Source organism: Ceratotherium simum, chromosome 23 (genome assembly GCF_057802395.1).
Source record: "Ceratotherium simum simum isolate JZ-2026a chromosome 23, ASM5780239v1, whole genome shotgun sequence".
Lineage (NCBI taxonomy): Eukaryota > Metazoa > Chordata > Mammalia > Perissodactyla > Rhinocerotidae > Ceratotherium > Ceratotherium simum.
The window spans coordinates 1,161,434-1,179,148 of NC_141922.1; the positions used below are offsets into that span (position 1 = coordinate 1,161,434).

The window sequence follows — 17,715 nt, forward strand, 5'->3', positions numbered from 1 at the left end:
CTGCCGCTTGTCTGTACCGCCCCCCGCCCCGCCCCGCCCCCAGCATATGCTGCTCCACATTGGGGGAACTGGTTGGGCTGCCTATCGCCAGGCAGGGACCACCCCCAAGTGCCTGCAAACCAGTGTCCTCCAGCTGGGGCTCCCGCCTGGCCTGGACATGGACACGCACAGTCAGCCTTCTCCCTGCACAGACGCGCACAGTCGCGGTCCAGTGGGTCCGGGCACCAGAGGCCTTGGCTGGGCAGCTGCGTGCGCCAGGAAGCAGGACCTGCGCTGCTCAGCCGGTGCCCACCAAACCTTGGTGACAAAGAAGAGGCAGAAGGGCCCCAGGCGCGCCTCTGGACCTGGGTGGGGCGATCCTCGGCCATGGGTGGGTGGGCTAGAGCTGCAACAGGCACCTCTTCTACTCTGGCGGCCCACGGCTTGGCAGCTTCTGCACCAGGTCCCACCGCAGCGCCGGGAACAGATCCACCCCGCACAGGTCGCACACCACTGGCTTCCGGTACCTGCGTGGTGGCTGGAGGGGGTACAGGGCAGGGTGGGGGCAGGGGTGCCGGGCATACCCCGCCTTCTGTCTCCTCCTGACAGAAGGAGGAGACAGACCTGAGTGCCTCCAGCAGCGCCAGCTGAACCCTCTCCCGCCGTGGGTAGGCCGGCTTCACCGTGTCCACTTAGTCCGGAGCCTGCAGGGGCCTCCCTGCCTGTCTCCACCTCCCGGCACCAGGCTCCTCCTCCCCAGCTCCCCGTCCCAGCTCAGCTCCTCTCTGGTGGCTGCTCACTTCTTTGTGACAGCCAGGTCAGAGGACATCCTTTCTGGTTCCCCCAACACCAGCCACACCAGTCGGCCTCCATGTTCTGGAGCATGGCCTCCATGAGGCTCAGGTCCCACGACTGCAGCGCACTGGCCACTGTGTCCAGCGAGGCCACCTAGTGAGAGACGACACTGGTCAGGGGGAGGGCGTGTGTTCTGTGTCCTGCTTAACCAGAGAGGAAGTTCTGCTTCTCTTGCATTTTAGAGAAAAGAGCACCAACTCCGGGAACACGGCCCTCACTGCTCTCCAGTGATGGGCCCAGCAGTGTTGACCATCATGGTGCAGCCCCCCCGCCAAAACTGAGACACCCGAGGGCCCTCGGTCTCCCTGCTAGGACCCAACAGGGCCTCCACGGCCCCTTCCCCGCCACCCCCCCTCCACACCCCGTCTGCCAGCCCCCGGGCTCCCAGCTTGCCTCTGTAGCACCCACAGGGGCCAGCCTGCAGCTCCTTTGTTGTCTCTCTACAGACCTCCCACTTGGGACCACCCTCGCCCCAAAACTCCCCTAGCAGCAGCCCCTCACCACTGGCCTCCTCTGAAGTCCCACCCCACTCCAGGAGTGATAAAGGGGCCCAGAAGGCGGGGTTCTCTGGGTGGAGAGATGGGGTTCTGGCAATATTTTATTTCTTGACTCAGGTGGTTACTCCATGAGTATTTCCTTTGTGGTCAGTCAAGCCACACAACTTTCATTTGTGCTGTTTGGTATGTGGTTTGTATTTTACAAAAAAAGAGTCCCAAGACGTGTAAGATGAAGGAGTGGATTAATGACTGGATGGGCAGACAAATGAGAGAGGGGTGGATGGATGACTTAGATGTATGGAAGAGTGAGTGAATGAATTAATAAAGAAATTGTGAATACTTAGTTAAAAGAATGATAGCTATCATTTATAGAGCACTGACTATGTGCCAGGAATTGTGCTAAGGAATTTCATTCATTATTTTTTTAATCTTCAAAAAATAGGGACTGCTATTAGCCCCATTTGTGGATATATGGAAACAGATTCAAATAAGTTTAAGAATTTGCCAAAGGTTAGTTTGTAAGTAGAAGAACTACAATAAATGGAAAACTAAATGAGTGAACAGATGAAATAAAATAGTGTAATGAATGAATTTATGAATGAGCTAATGAATAAATGAATGATGAGTAGATGAATAAATTAACTGATAAAAGAATGAAGTAATGAACTAATGCAATGAACTAATGAATTGATGCATGAACAAAATTAATAGCTGAAGGGATTTAATGGATGGATAAATTAGATAAGTAGGTGGTTGGTTGAGAAAAGGGATAGATGAATTGATAGATGAGTTCAGCCATTCAGCACAATTTGAGTGTCTTTCATGTGACAACCAAAATGTCTGTTATTGGAGGATACAGTTGTGGCGTGAACTAAACGTGGTCCTTTCTTTCTCTGAATTTTCTTTCAGGTAAACAGTATGAATGTGTGTATGGTGGATGTTTGAATTAATAGTAGATAAATAAATGAATAAATGAGGGGTGATTTAAAATGGAGGATACAGTAATGAGTGGATAGACTGGTAAGTTTATGAACCAATGACTCATAAGTTAATGAGAGAATGTATGAACTGATGAAAGAGTAAATCAACTACTGGGGAAAAATATTGGATGAATGGATAAATTTATGGAAACAATGATAGATGGACAGATGAATGATAAATGGATGGATGGATGATGGTTGATAGTTATTTAATTCTACATCATTACTGATTTTCTGTCTACTTGTTTCACCAATTATTGAGATAGGGATGTTGAAATCTGCTACAGTAATTGTGGATTTATTTCTCCTTGTAGTTCTATCAGGTTTTGCTTCATGTATTTTGAAGCTCTGTTAGCAGCTGCATAAACATTTAGGATTCTTATGTTCTCTTGTTGAATTGATCCTTTTGTCATTATGAAATGATTCTTTTATCCCTAGTAATATTCTTTGTTCTGAAATCTACTTTTCCTGATGTTACATAGCCACTTCAGCTTTCTTATGTTTAGAGTTATCCTGGCCTATTTGTTTCCATCCTTGTAATTTTCACCTATTCGTGTCTTTACATTTAAAGTTTGTTTCTTACAGGCAGAGGATAGGTGGATGTTTTTTTAAATCCAAAATGACATTTTAGGGCCGGCCCCGTGGCTTAGCGGTTAAGTGCGTGCATTCTGCTACTGGCGCCCCAGGTTCGGATCCCGGGCGCGCACCGACGCACCGCTCCTCCAGCCATGCTGATGCCACGTCCCACATACAACAACTAGAAGGATGTGCAACTATGACGTACAACTATCTACTGGGGCTTTGGGGAAAAAAAGGGAGGAGAATTGGCAATAGATGTTAGCTCAGAGCCGGTCTTCCTCAGCAAGGGGAGGAGGATTGGCATGGATGTTAGCTCGGGGCTGATCTTCCTCACAAAAAAAAAAAAAAAAAGTGACACCCTATGCCTTATAACTGAGGTGTTTAGACTACCTACATCTAATGAGGTTCCTGATGCAGTCAAGTTCAAAACTGCCATTTGCTGCTGCTTTTCTGCTGGTCCCATTGGTTCTTTATTTTCCTTTTCCTCTTTTCCTGCCTCCTTTTGGATTGCATAGTTTTTAAAATTCCATTTTGTCTCCTTTGTTGACTTATTAGCTATAACTCTTTTGATATTTTAGTAGTTGTTTTAGGGTTTACAGTATGCATCTGTAGCTTATCACAACCTACCTTCAAGTGACATTACCCACTGCACGTGGAGTGGAAGAACCTAAACCATCTACTTCTACTCCCCCTCCCAAACTTGATATTTTTGTCACACACTTGAGCCAAATAACGATAATTTGTGCAATGTTCAATATGTGCATCTACATATGTTATAAAACCCCATAAGACATCACCATTATTTTTGTTCCTTGTTTCTTCAATTATCTTTTCAATAAATTTAAATAATGACACTTTCTTGTATATTTATCTGTGTAGTTACTGTGTGTAGTGCCCCTCGCTCCTTTGTGTGGTCCCGTACTTCCATCTGCTGTCCCTTTCCTTCTGCCTGTAGGACTTCCATTCACATGTGTGCGTGTGTGTGAGGAAGACTGGCCCTGAGCTAACATCTGTTGCCAATCTACCTCTATTTTGTATGTGGCACACCGCCACAGCACAGCTAAATGAGTGGTGTGTAGATCCGCACCCGGGATCGGAACCCACAAACCCCGGGCCACCAAAGTGGAGCACTCAAACTTAACCACTATGCCACCGGACCAGCCCGCATTCACATTTCTTTTGTATGTCTGGAAAGGTCTTTATTTTGCCTTCAGTTTTGAAAGATATTTGCACTGGGTATAGAATTCAAAGTTGACAAGGTTTTTTTTTTTCCTTCAGCACTTTAAAGATGTTGCTCCTCTGTCTCCTCACTTGCATTGTTTCTGATAAAAAATCTGCCATCTCCTTATCTTAGTGCTTCTGTTTATAACGTGTCTTTTTCCACTGGCTGCTTTTAAGATTTTCTCTTTATCACTGGCTTTAAGAAATTTTATCCTACTGTGCCTTTGCATGATTTTCCTTCCTGTTTCTTGTGCTTGGGGTTTGTTGAGCTTTTAGGAATGTGGTTTCTATTTTTCATCGAATTTGGAAATTATACGGTCATTATTTCTTCATATATTTTTTTCTGTTTCTCTTCTTTCTTTCCTCCTTTGGAGACTCCAATTCCTTATATCTTAGGCTTGTTGTTGTCCTGCATCTCACTGATCCTCTTTTCATTTAGAGGGATTTTATTTTGGGTAGTTTCTATCGTTAAGTCTTCAAATTCACTAATCTTTACCTCTGCAATATCTAATCTGCATTAATCCCATCCAGAGTTGTGTTTTTTGTTTTTTATCTCAGACACTGTAGTTTTTATCTCTAGAATTTAAGTTTGGGTCTTTTTAATATCTTCCATGTCCCTACTCAATTTTTTGAGCATCTGGAATACAGTTATAACAGCTATTTAAATGTCTTTATATGCTAATTCCAACATCTGTGTCAGTTCTGGGTTTGTTTTGATTGGTTGACTTTATTATGCTCATATTTTTATACTTCTTTGCATGTCTGGTAATCTTTCATTGGTCGCCAGACAGTGTGCATTTTGCCTTCTTAGGAGCTGTTTTTTGTATCTCTTTAAGTATTCTTGAATTTCATTCTGGGATACTATTAAATTTCTCAGAAATTTTTATCCTTTGGGTCTTAGGATTTGTTAGGCTGTACCAGAGCAGCATTTATTCTAGGAATAATTATTCCTCACTGCTGAGGCAAGATCATCCTGAGTGCTCCGTCCAATACCCCATGGACTGTGGGGTTTCCTGCTGTGGCTGGTGGGAACAGGCAAGGACCACTTCCTTCCCTCCTCGCAGAGAAGCTTCCTGACACACACGAGTATTCACCTGAGTGCCCAAAGGGGCCCCTGCATGCCTCTGGAGCTCCCGTTCTCCTCGCAGCTCTTCTCTCTGGCACTTGCAGTCTCTCGCTGCCTTGGTGTCCCTGTACTCCGAACTGTCTCCTTAACTCCAGATCCTCCCTTCCTGCACCACTCAGCTTCTCTCAGAGGTACGCTAGGCCATCAAAGGGCTCTCTTAGTTAATTCCAGCCTCTTGGGGATCACTGATTTGGAGCCTGATGCCTAGTGTCTGGAAAACCATTTTTCATGTATTCTAGGTTTTGTCATTGTTTCAGGTGGAAGGATCAGTCAGGTCTGGGTCACTCCATCCCGGAAGCCAAAACCTCTGTTCATTTTTTTTCAACCTTCTTTCTCTCTGTGCTTCATTTTGGGTAGTTTCTGTTGCTATGTCTTCAAATTAACTAATTTTTTTTCAATCTCCAATCTGCCATTAATCCCATTCAGTGTATTTTTCATCTCAGACATTGTAGTTTTAATCTCTACAATTTTAGGAGTAAAGAGCTAGAGATAGAGGTAGGGGTGTGTGTGTGATACAGTTATAAGTTTTAATGTCCTTGCCTACTAATTCTGTCATCTGTGTCACTTCTGAGTTAGTTTTAATAGATTTTGCTCTTCACTGTGGCTTATATTTTCCTGTTTCCTTGCATGCTTGGTAGTTTTATTAAACTTTTATTTGGAAACAATTATAGATTTACAAGAATTTGCAAAAATAGTAGAGTTCCCATATACCCTTCACAAGTTCCCCAGTGATGGCACTGTACACAACTACAGTACAATCTACAAACCGGGGTATCGACAGACTACAATCCACAGACCCCAGTCACTCGATTTCAATAATTTCACATGTATTCCTGTGTGTGTGTAGTTATGTGCAGTTTTATCCCGTGTGTAGATTTGTGTAACTACCATGTTTATGAACATGTGTGCACACATTTTTGTGTGGACATAGTTTTCATGTTACTGGAATAAATGCCCAGCAGTGTGATTGCTGAGTTACATGGTAAGTGCACGTTTAGTTTCTTAAGAAGCTGCCACGCTGTTTTCCCTGGGGCTGTACCTTTTATATTCCCACCAGCAGTGTGTGAGGGATCCAGTTTCTCTGCATCCTCGCCAGCATTTGGTGTGGATGCTAATTTCAGCCCTTCTACCAGGTGCGTGCTGAGGGTGACCGTTCCTGTGCTTAACTGCCGTCATTACATCCTCGTCAGTGGATTTCACTTCGTCTCCTTTGCTCACTGGATGGTATGATTTATTTACTGTGCAGTTTCAAGAGTTGTTTGTATGTTCTAGATACAGGTCCTTTGTCAGATACGTGATTTGCAAATATTTTCTCCCTATGACTTGTCTTTTTATCTTCTTAACAGGCTCTTTTGCAGAGCAAAAGTTATACATTTTGATGAAGTCCAATTTGTTGATTTTTCTTTTAATGAATCCTGCTTTTTGCCTAAGAACTCTTTACCAAGCCATAGGTCCCTAAGATTTTCTCCTGTGTTCTTCTAAAGGTTTTCTAGTTTTACATTTTATGTTTAAATCCATAATCCATTTTGAGTTAGTTTTTGTGAGGTGTGAGGTTTAGATCAAGGCTCATTTCTTTGCCCGTGGGTTTCCAAATGCTCCAGCACCATTTGTTGAAAAGGCCATGCTTCTGGCGTCCTGTGGCCTTGGCAGGCCTCCGGCCCTCCCTGACCCCTCCCCTCCCCCCTCCTGAGTTAGCTGCTCAGCACCCTGTCCCCACAGCCCACCAGGCCCCCTCACCCCCTGGCCCCAGCTGTGTTGGCACATCTTCCTCAGCACCCCTCAGACAGCCACCTGCATGCTCTTGACCCTCGCAGCCCCCTGTGCCCACTGCCTGGGGCTGTCCCCCCCCAGTCCTGGGCCTGCCCCCACATGGGTGTGGAGCATGAGCAGCTGACAGGGGGGTCCTCTCCATGCTCCCCCTCCTCACGCAGCCCCTTCTCAGGAGTGGCCAGGCCCTTTGTCCTCCTGGCCTCACGTTTTGCTCCTCTGTTTGAGGAGAAAGCAGGAGTAGTTTGAAGCCAAAGACTCCGCTGCTCTTTTCAACGCCCCCCTCCTGTCTATTAAAGAGATGAAGCTGAGGGTCCAGAGGGGAAGAGCAGAGGGAATGTTTCAGAAGACAAGGAGGGCCACCCCTCAGCAGCAACCTGAGGAGGCAGCCTGGGGGTGAAGGTGGGGCCCAGGGCACGGGCTCCCCAGCTGCGCAAAAGCCCTGGCACCCACCAGTGTGGGAGCAGCGGGCCCCCAGCGGGCCCCCGGCTGATCCCACATTTCCCAGGCAACACTTCAGCTTCACAGATTCGGCTGGGATCTGGGGTGGGGGTGGGAGGATATAAGACTGAGATGGGAGATAGTCTGGGGTTCCAATCAGATGCATTTAAAGAAATTTTTGCAAAAAAGTCAGGGACCAGCCCGGCGCAGGGCCACCAGGCTGCTGAGCACTTTGGGGGAGGACGAGCAGGCCCCCTGCGGAGGCTCCTGCCTGTGCTTGCGTGCCTGCTCTGGCTGCTGCCGCCGCCGCGGACACCCGGGGTCAGCCCCCAGCTTCAGAAGCACCACAGCTTCTAGAGACCCCGGTACAGCGGCGTCCGGCCCGAGCGCCCTGCAGGAGGGGCTGGCGCCCTGCTCGGCCAGCAGCTGGATGGCCAGGGGCGGGTTCCCCCAGGAGTCCGCACCCTCGAGGGTCAGCGGCTCGTCCACCTGGTGCGAGGCCCACAGGCACCTGCGCCCCGAGCGCAGGCCACCCGCCCCCGCCGCTGACCCCCCGCAGGACACCCTGGGTCTCGCCCAGTTTTCTGACCAGCGCCGCGTCGAGCAGGCGGCCCCGCGCCACCGCTCCTCCCGCCGCCTGTGCTCGGCCCGCCACCTCCCCGCTCCCGGGCGCCAGACCCTGAGGTCACCGCCCCCGCCCTGAGGTTATGGCCCCTCTATCCTGAGCTCCCACCCCCACGGCCGGATGTCACCGGCTCCCACTCCCTCTGGTCCCGCCCCGCAAGGACCCAGGCCCCGCCTCACCTCCCTCTGCAGCCTCTCCTGCTGCTCCAGGTTCGCCTGGTGCCCCTGATGACGGCGGGCAGCTCCCTTGTTGCCAGGAGCTGCGGGAAGGCACAGTGGATCAGAGCGGCTGCTTGGTCCTCGGCGGTTGGCCCCGGGGTTGGGGACACGGCTCCCCTCCAAGCTGCCGTCCGTCCGCGCAGCTGCCGGGCCTCCAGCACCGTGTGCGCCCGAGCCCCAGGTGAACGTGGCGCGTGGAGCAGACGCACTCCATCCCCACCTGACGGAAGGACAAAAATGTTCTAAAATCCACACACACAGCCAAGCCGGAATAATCCACGAGCTTTACGAGGAGGTGTTAGGAGCGCAGGGGAGAGCGGCGAGAGGATCCGGGGCTCGGCAGAAAGTTCCCGACCTTCCCCTCCACAGACACAGCTGGGACCCTGCAAATCCCCTATGAGCCCCCAGCTTGGGAAGAGGCGCTGGAGAAGTTGGTAGGAAACCCGAGGAGGATGAGAAAGATGGCCTCAGGCCGGGAAGTCCCCCGCGGACCCCCACAGGACCCTGCCCCCTGAAAGCCGGAAGGATCCTTCCCACAATCAGGCACCTGCATCCCGGGCTGAGCCGACTGGGCTGAAGCGAGCGTCTCAACCCACAAGCCCACGGGAACTCAGGGCCCTGCGAGCTGTGCTCCACCCCCCCAACCCAACCTCCCCTCGTCCTCTCCCGGCCCTGCTGCTCTCTGCCCAGGTGATGTCCGGCGACCAGTTAACCTCTCTGGGCCTCAGTGTCCCTTTCTCTAAAATGGGGTAATAATGGCAGCTACACCCCACAGGGCTTTCCAACAGTCTAATGATAGAACACGTGAATTCCCAGAAGTTAGTAAATGCTGAACGTATGTTTCTGTAATTGAGACTTCCTACATCGGGGCAGAGGGGAGATGCTCACTGTAACCATGCTCGATGCGAAAAGAAAGGATGCGAGCAGATTGTAGGGGTGACATGGCAGTTAGCCACTGGAAGAGAACAAGCCACAAAGCCACCTCTCCAAAAGCACCACAATAGAAAGTGGAAGAACGTAATAAAAATAGAAACTGAATAAAAGAAAGGATCAACGATCAGATGGGAAAAACAGCAAATGAGGTAAAGAATAGAGTTGGCACAGATAAGGAGAGGAATGGAAAACAATACTCAACCCCACAGATCAGTGACTAAAGGAGGAGCATTCGGAAATAGTCAACATGGGGGCAGGGGGAGCTCACCACTGGAAGGAAAGGTCTGAGGCTCACAGAGAATATGGCTGAAATGAGCGGAAATCGGTTAGAAGGAGGAGACAGAGAGTGGCAAAGACAGTCAAACATAAGAATAATTAGTGTCTCTAGAATGCAGAGACTAACAATGGGAAAAAATATTTAAAGATAAAATACAGAAAAATTTCCTGAAATGAATCTTAAGACAAAAGGGACAAAAAATATATCAGGAAACAAAACAACTGACATCAGACACATCTTGATTAGGTTGTTGAACCTAAAAGAAAAAAAGTTATTCAAGCACCCAAGTAGAAAAAGAAATTAAATCGGGCTCTCCTAAGACTTTTATGGCAACACTGAATGTTAGAAGTCAATGAATCAGCGTCCACAAAATTCTGAGGGGAAACAGAGGCTCAAGAAGATTCTACCCATAGTTCTGCTCCCAGCTATGGCAGAGTAGGAGGTTCAAACCAGCCTTCCCAATGACAGCAATAGAAAAGATGGACAAAATGAATATATTGTAGAACATGTGTCTGAAGGCACTGCAAAGACATGAAGGAAGTGAAGAATTGTGGGGCCAAGAGGTGAGCACAGGAGGGGGGCCCAGCCTGGGCAGATAGGTTTCACCTGGCAGCAGCTGTCAATGCTGAAAGCCACAGCCCCCATGGGAGGGGAGGCCACCAAACTGAGCGGGGCTTTTGGCAGATCACAGAGTCAAGGGGACACAATTTGTAATCCAGGGCGCTTGGTAAGGCTTTGGGGTTAGGGCTGCCAGATTTAGCTAATAAAAATACAGGACGCAATTTTGGGGACATAGACTAAAAATTGATTGTTTCTCTGAAATTCAAATTGAAATGAGTGTCTTGTATTTTATCTGGCAACCCTACTGGGCAGGAATCCTGAAGAACTCCATCCTTGGGATATAAAGCAACTGTTGTGGGAACGGGAGCCTCAGCTTCAGATCACTGAACCCCTGACTGGAAGAAGGCAATCCAGAGTTGCCCCTAGCCTTGCTGCCAGCTGGAAACAAACCTTCTCCAGAGGAAGATGGCATTGTCCAGAACTTTAGCATACCTCCAAGATTTTTAATATGCAATGTATAGCACCCAAAAGATAATCAGGCAAATGAGGAAACAAGATATGACTAAAAAGCAAGAAAAATGATGAACAATAGGAACAGACCCAGATAAAGCCAATAATGGAGTTCTTGGATATTGACTTTAAAATAATTACAAGTGACGTGTTCAAGGAACAGCTAGCCCCAGTGGTCTGGTGGCTAAGATTGGCGCTCTCACTGCCTCAGCCCGGGTTCGTTTCCTGGTCAGGGAACTATACCACCCATCTGTTGGTTGTCATACTGTGGTGGCTGCGTGTTGCTGTGATGCTGAAAGCTATGCCACCAGGATTTCAAATACTAGCAGGGTCACCCATGGTGGACAGGTAGACACAGGGGAGCTTCCAGATTCAGACAGACTAGGAAGAAGGATCTGTCTACCCACTTCCAAAAAATGTGGCCATGAAAACCCTATGAATAGCAGCAGAGCGTTGTCTGATATAGCGTCAGAAGGTGAGAGGATGGCACAGAAAGACTGAATAGGGTTCCACTCTGCTGTACACGGGGTCACTAGGGTCAGAATCAACTTGATGGCACTAACAACAAACAAAAAAATGTTCAAGGAATTAAAAGACAAGATTGAAAATTATGGGCAGAGAACTGGAAACAATAATAAAGAACCAAATGGAAATTCTAGAATATAAAAACACAAAAACTGAAATTGAGAGCTCAGTGGATAAGTTTAACAGCATAATAGACATAGCTGAAAATAGAATTAGTAACCTGGAGTATAATGCAAATGAAAATATCCAGATTAAAGATGGAGGGACACAAAGAAAGGTCTGATGCAGACGGACAAACAGTGCATGATTTCACTCATATATGGAAGATAAATCAACACACGGACAGATAGAACTGTTTGGTGGTTACCAGGGGCTAGAGGGGTGGGGGTGGGCACAAGGGGTGGAGGGATGCACTTATATGGTGACTGATAAACAATAATGTACAACAAAAATTTCACAATAAAAAAAAGAAATGCAAAAAAAAAAAGATATAGTGAGATCAGCAAAAAATAAAAAAAAGAAAGAAAGGTCTGATGCAGATGTAATTGGAGTTGCAAGTGTAAGGAAAAGAGAGGTGGTAGAAACATTTAAAGAGAATTTTTCAAAACTAACAAAAGACATCAAGTCACAGCTTTGATATGCATTATGAATCCCAAGCAGGATAAATACAAAAACAAGCATACACACACACACCAAAGCACACCACAGTAAAACTGCTAAAGACAATGAGAAAAATCTTTAAATTAATTAAAGGAAAAAAGATATATTACTCTCAAAGGGGAAAAAAAATTTTTTTAAGGCAAAATAAACACACCTTTGGACAAACAAAACCTTAAGAGCGTCAACTTAAAAAGCAGATTTCTCTGTTATTTTATCCCAAAATGAGTTTATTCGGGAATAGCCAAAAGAATTACAGTTTGGGATGTGCATGCTATGACAAACCGTAGGCAAATCCAGAAAACCAATGAGGGGAGCTGCTTTTATAGAGAAAAAGGGGGAGGAGGAGGGCTGTTCTAAAAGAAAGCCCATTGGGGGAAAGTAACAGTTCAGGGCAGCAACGGCTTCTCATTGGCTGAGCTGTGGCATTTCTCATTGGCTGAGCTGCTGTGTTTCACGTTGTCTGGGCTGCGGCGTGTCTCATTGGCTGGGCTGTGGCGTTTATCATTGGCTGGGCTATTCCTTCAGTAGTAAAGTAGTTTTACTTCCTGTCAGAGATGCAAGTCAGTCTCTTCCTGTTTGGTGTAATTGAGGATGTGTGATGGGAGTGAGAGCCCCCCCTACAGGCCTTCCCCACCCCAGTTTAGTTGAGGTTTCTCATTCATTTCACAAGAGGATTCACACTGAAGAGAATAACAAAAGTGCTCTGCAGGTGGAAGAGAGAGGATGCCAGAATGGACACGGAGGTGCAGGCAAGGATGATAGAAAGAATACACTTGTGAGTAAATCCACTCACGATTGGAGGTAACTCGAGAGGCTTTGAGAGATGTAACAGTTCCTCTGTTGGTCTGAGTCCTGGAGCAGAGCCCTTAGGCCACAGTGGACATACAGCCTGAGCGAGGAATAAACTTTTGTTATTTTAAATCAAGAAATTGTTCCCGAAGACCTAGCCTATCCTGACTGATTCAAAAACTGGTACCAGAGTGGGGTGCTACCACAGCAACAATCAAACTGAAGTGTGTGGTATTGGCTGCAGGCCGAGGCAGCGGTGCAAAGGAACGGATGTGAGGCTAACAGGAGGCGGGCCCATCATTAAAGGATGGACATTTGGCGGTGTCTCCAGGTACTGTTCTCCCAGACAGATCGGAAGGTAGGTCGGAAGGTAGATAACGTGCTGGACAGAGCGGAAGGTAGATAATGTGCTTCATGAACTACTAGCTCTAGGAGATGAGGTAAGAAAACAGAATGTTTGCAGCGTGTATTGGTTACTATTGGCTGCCTTTGACATGAGTCTTCACAAAGGAGATGACTTCAGAATAAAATGGGCTGTTTTGCAGGGAAAAATGAAAGGCAATCAAGTCCAGAAATTTGAAGACCACCTGATTGGAAGCAGCAACTCCTTCTCACCCCAAATAGTGAAGGATAAAACTGAGAAGGCCTCTGAGTGACAAAGGCCAAAGAAAGCTCAGCCTCATGTCCAGGGTCAAGAAAAGGGGAGTGACCTCCCACCCACTGGTAAGACGTCGGAGTGGGGCCAAGCGGCTCTGCTCTGTCCTCTCATCTGACCGACTGGTTCAGGGAGGAGACTAGGACGTGACTCTCCCACCAAGCATGGTAAGTTCAAGGCCCCACGATTAATGAGAGGGAGACAGAGAGGTGTCTCCAAAATAATGCTGGATAGAGCTCTTGGCATATAAACTGACTAGAACCACATAAGGAAGGAGCAAACAGAGAGCAATGGGACAGGGAAAATGTCCCACAGAGACCCAAGGGTGGCAGAGAACAACGGGCATCACACGTCTAGAGGCTGCTGATTTCTGAAGACTGGGGCATGCCATGATCTGTGGCTTTTTCTGTTGATTTGTTGGCATGGCTTGAAATTTTTATGAGTGAATGGATTTTGGGGGGCTACCTGGTAGCTGTCCATCTTTTCTGTTGGTGTAGTGCCCTGCCAAGGAAGTCTTTCTGACAGGCACCGCCCCCAGCAGCAGATGTTCCTTCTCTCTGTTCTTTGGCTGCTAGAGGGTCATATTAGAAGAACATGGAAATTTCAAGAACTGCAGGGTCCTTGAAAGAGAATGACAAGCTAAACATCCCTAAATCCCCAGATCAAAGCCTGAGGGGCCTTTTGTGACCTCGTTAAATTAATCTCTTACGTCTTACAGATGCAAGACTGAGGCAGAACACCAAACCCAAGTTTGATCCTGTACATCAGAAAATTACTATCTAAGCCCCACTTAAATTCGTCAGCAATAGGGATAACCACTCTCCCTGCTTCACAGGCTTTGTTGGGTTTTTTGAGGATCAGTTGGTTGATAAATATAAAATCCTTGAGACAGGGTCTCAGCATAGCACGCAGTGAATAATGTTACCTATCATCGCAGTCATCACTGTTATTCTAAGAGGAGCCGTGTGGAAGAGCTGGGAATGTTCTCCCAAAATAGTAAATCAAAGAAAATATAGCAACAATTAAGAGACCATATAGATTAATAGCACAAGAGAAGAACTAAATTCTCCAGTTTTATTACTGCAGAAAATGGATAGTTTTTGCAGAATGACTAAAAATGATTGTAAGCTTAATCGGAAGATGGTTCCGACTGCAGCTGCCGTCCCAGATGTGTTTTCTCATTATTGGAACAAATCAGTACAGCAGTCAGCATCTGTGATGCAGCTACTGATCTGATAAGTATGTTTTTCCTGTCCCAGCAAACATTCACCAGGAGCAATTTGCTTCTACCTGGAAGTGACATCAATATACCTTACCATCTTGCCTCAGAATAATGTCAGTTGTTCTGTGTCACAATTAGTCCACAGGGACATTGACTGTCTGAACACTCCTCAGACGATCCCAATGGTGCAGAACAGCGATTACAGTGTGCGGGTCAGACCTGGGGCCAGTAAGCAGCAGATTCCCTGGCTCCCTTGTTGAGACACAGGCAGGACGCAGTAAATTATCTTGATGACACAGAAGTGGCTACTTCCACGAAGTTCTAAAAATCCGGTTGTCTAGAACAGCAGTCCTCAAATTTTCTTGCTTGCATATCTCATTTAAAAATGCAAAACTATGTACCTCCTTGTACATTTTAAAGTTAACATCTAAAATTTTTTGTAACAAGCTTAAATAGTTGCAAAGGATCAAATTTCTGGTTTATTGATGAAATTTTAAAATAAAACTCTTACTTTACTAATGGGATGCAAATACCATAACCATTTGATACCCGGCATCACCCTTTCTAAACTACACAAAAAAGGTCTTCTTTTACAATTAGAAATGACACATTGTGGTTTTCTCCTTGAAATTTTGCATCTATCCCACTTTCTTCAAAGATTTCTATCCTAATATATTTTATGCTTTTTATTGATAATCCTATAATATTTCTCTGCAAAAAAAATCATACTTCAAATTAGATTTTTTTTTTTTTTTGCAATTTAGTTTTTAAAAATGTCCCTGTAACTACAAAGCTCTACATTTTAAAAAATTCTTCTGGATTGAGTTGTCATTACTGTTACTGTTAGCATACAATTGTTCAAAATGACACATACACTCACTGTATTACAAAATTTGGATGTATATCATTGAACATAAAAACTAAAATTTGTGTAAGAAAGGCATATCGTAGTCAAATAGATGGGATTTGTATCAGTCTCATCTAACAAGCCTCCAGCCGGCTCTGGTGGTCTCGTGGTTAAGATCTGGCACTCTCACTGCCATGGCCTGGGGTTCGTTTCCTGGTCAGGGAGCCACACCACCCATCTATTGGTTGTCACACTGTGGTGACTGCACGTTGCTGTGATGCTGAAAGCTATGCCACCGAGATTTCAAATACCAGCACGGTCACCCTTGGTGGACAGGCTTCATAGGAGCTTCCAGACTAAGACAGACTAGGAAGAAGGACCTGGCCACCCACTTCTGAAAAAATTGCCATGAAAACCCTGTGAATAGCAGCGGAGCATCGTCTGATACAGCCCTAGAAGGTGAGGATGGCGCAGGAAGACTGGGCAGGGTTCCACTCTGCTGTGCACAGGGGCGCTAAGAGTCACACTAACAACAAAACAAGCCCCAGCTCCCGTGGCCCCTGGCCCTCAGCTGCTGCCCAGGAACTGACAGCACTCACCTCTAGGCCTCCTGTTCCCACTGCCAGTGCCCAGCCCAGTGTCTCTGGCTCCTCCTCCCCCATCAGGACCTGAAAACTACCTCACAGAAGAGCACACCTAGCTTCTCTGGGGGCTGACGAAGGAGACAGATGAAGTAACCTGAAAATGGGGGCAGTGTAAATCCCTGGGGGTCTTCGTCCCGCGGGAACTGGGGAGCAGCTCTCTTCTGTGGGGCGGTGGGGAGCTCGGCGAGGCATCACATTGTGCTTCTCCTCTTCACCTTCCTCTTCCTCCACTCATGTTTGGGAATGACACCACTCTGTTGTGTTGCTTTGGCCCCATCTTCCAGGGAAATGGAGCCAACTATTGGTGCCCGAAGTGGTCCTAGAAAGGATCCGTGAGCGCCTGCCTTTCTGAAAGCTACGACCGCCCCATCGCGGTAAGTGGCGGCCGGCCGCCGCGTCCAGTCTCAGCTCCAACCCCACCTTTCTACTCTGCTCTGACGTAAGCCCGAGACTGCCACACACTTCTCCTTTGCTGCCTGTCTGCCTGTTAGCTCTGCCACCAAGAAGAGAGAGAAGGGACCTGCTGCTTCCTGTGTGCTGACTGTCCCTGTCAGCATTGCCCAGAACCGCCATTCGCCGCCGCGGGAGAAGCTGGTCCCAGCCGCACTCGGCTCCAATCTCCACTTCTCTCTCTGCTCCAAGGTCAGCCGCCCTCTCAGAGGCTGGAGAAACAGCTGGGCAAAGCCCCCGCTCTCTGGGGCCCTCTGCGGAGCTCCTGAGGCCTGAGCAGCAGCCCAGGTAATCACCTGGCTTCAGAAACATGCCCCCCCCCCCCAACTCCTGCTCACACGGCCCCTTCCACAAGCTTCTGAGTGCCGACCACCCCCGTGGCTCCTCTGTTCCCAGCCTGGGGGAGATGGCTGTTTCTGAAATTATCCCTGTGACACCTCCGTGGTCCCCTCCAGCTTTTCTAGATTTCCAACAGGTGTTCGACCAACTCTTCATATTAAAGTCCATCTTTAAAGTTTAATCAGTTTTGTTTTTCTGACTGCACTCTGACAGGTACAGTACTTGGTACTAGAATGGTGCCAGGAAACAGATCCCAAAAGATACGATCATGCAAGCGACTGAGTGGTGCTCTTGTGCTTGAACGTGGCACCAAGCTCCTTGCCAATGGGAAAGGAGAGGCCAGCCAGCCATGGCAAGAAGCAGCATTTCAATGAGCCAAATTAGACCCTGTGGTTGAAAGAGAAGCCCAGATCCCTTCAGGAGGGACCCTGCAACTTGTCACCAAGTATACAGTAAATCTGCCTCTGAGCCCCCCCCAGAGGACCCCTGTCCATTTACTGGGATGACTATGCCCTGGAGAAAAGGCAACAGCCAGGAAGTAAGCATTGGTTCTGAATTAATTCCTGGGGCCCCAAACACCACTATGGTCCACTAGTCAAAGTGCAGGCTTATCATGGACAGGAGATCATGGAATTTTGGCCCAAGTTCCTATTATACTGCACCTGGTAGTTCTGCAGACACAACTTATGGTTATTTCCCCAGTTTCTGAATGTGTAAGTAAAAAAGATATTGTAAGATGCCCTCTGGAGAGGCCCACGTGGCAAGACTGGCAGCCAGCAGGAAACCAAGGCCCTTACCCAACAGCCCACAAGGAAGCAAACCCTTCCCCAGTCGAGGCCCGAGATGAGACTGCAGCCCTGGCCGACATCCTGACAACAGCCTGAGAGAGACACTGTGCAGAGGAGCCAGCTAAGCTGGGTGGACTCCTGACCCACAGAACTGTGAGATAACCAGACACTCTGACTCCACTCACTGCAAGACCACGTGGTCCCATGGCCAGAGCCCAGCCTCAGCA

General features: G+C 47.6%; 1 protein-coding gene across 1 annotated transcript; it reads right to left on the bottom strand.

The window, feature by feature from the left end:
* Positions 1-58: 58 nt before the first annotated feature.
* IQANK1 (IQ motif and ankyrin repeat containing 1) lies at positions 59-9,185 on the bottom strand. The gene is given in 10 exon segments (XM_087447094.1): positions 59-376; positions 378-506; positions 604-670; positions 780-927; positions 7,382-7,545; positions 7,643-7,934; positions 7,996-8,124; positions 8,250-8,311; positions 8,314-8,508; positions 9,152-9,185. Coding segments are annotated over 10 exon segments (1,425 nt in total). The 3' UTR covers positions 59-171.
* Between the last annotated feature and the right edge of the window lie 8,530 nt (positions 9,186-17,715).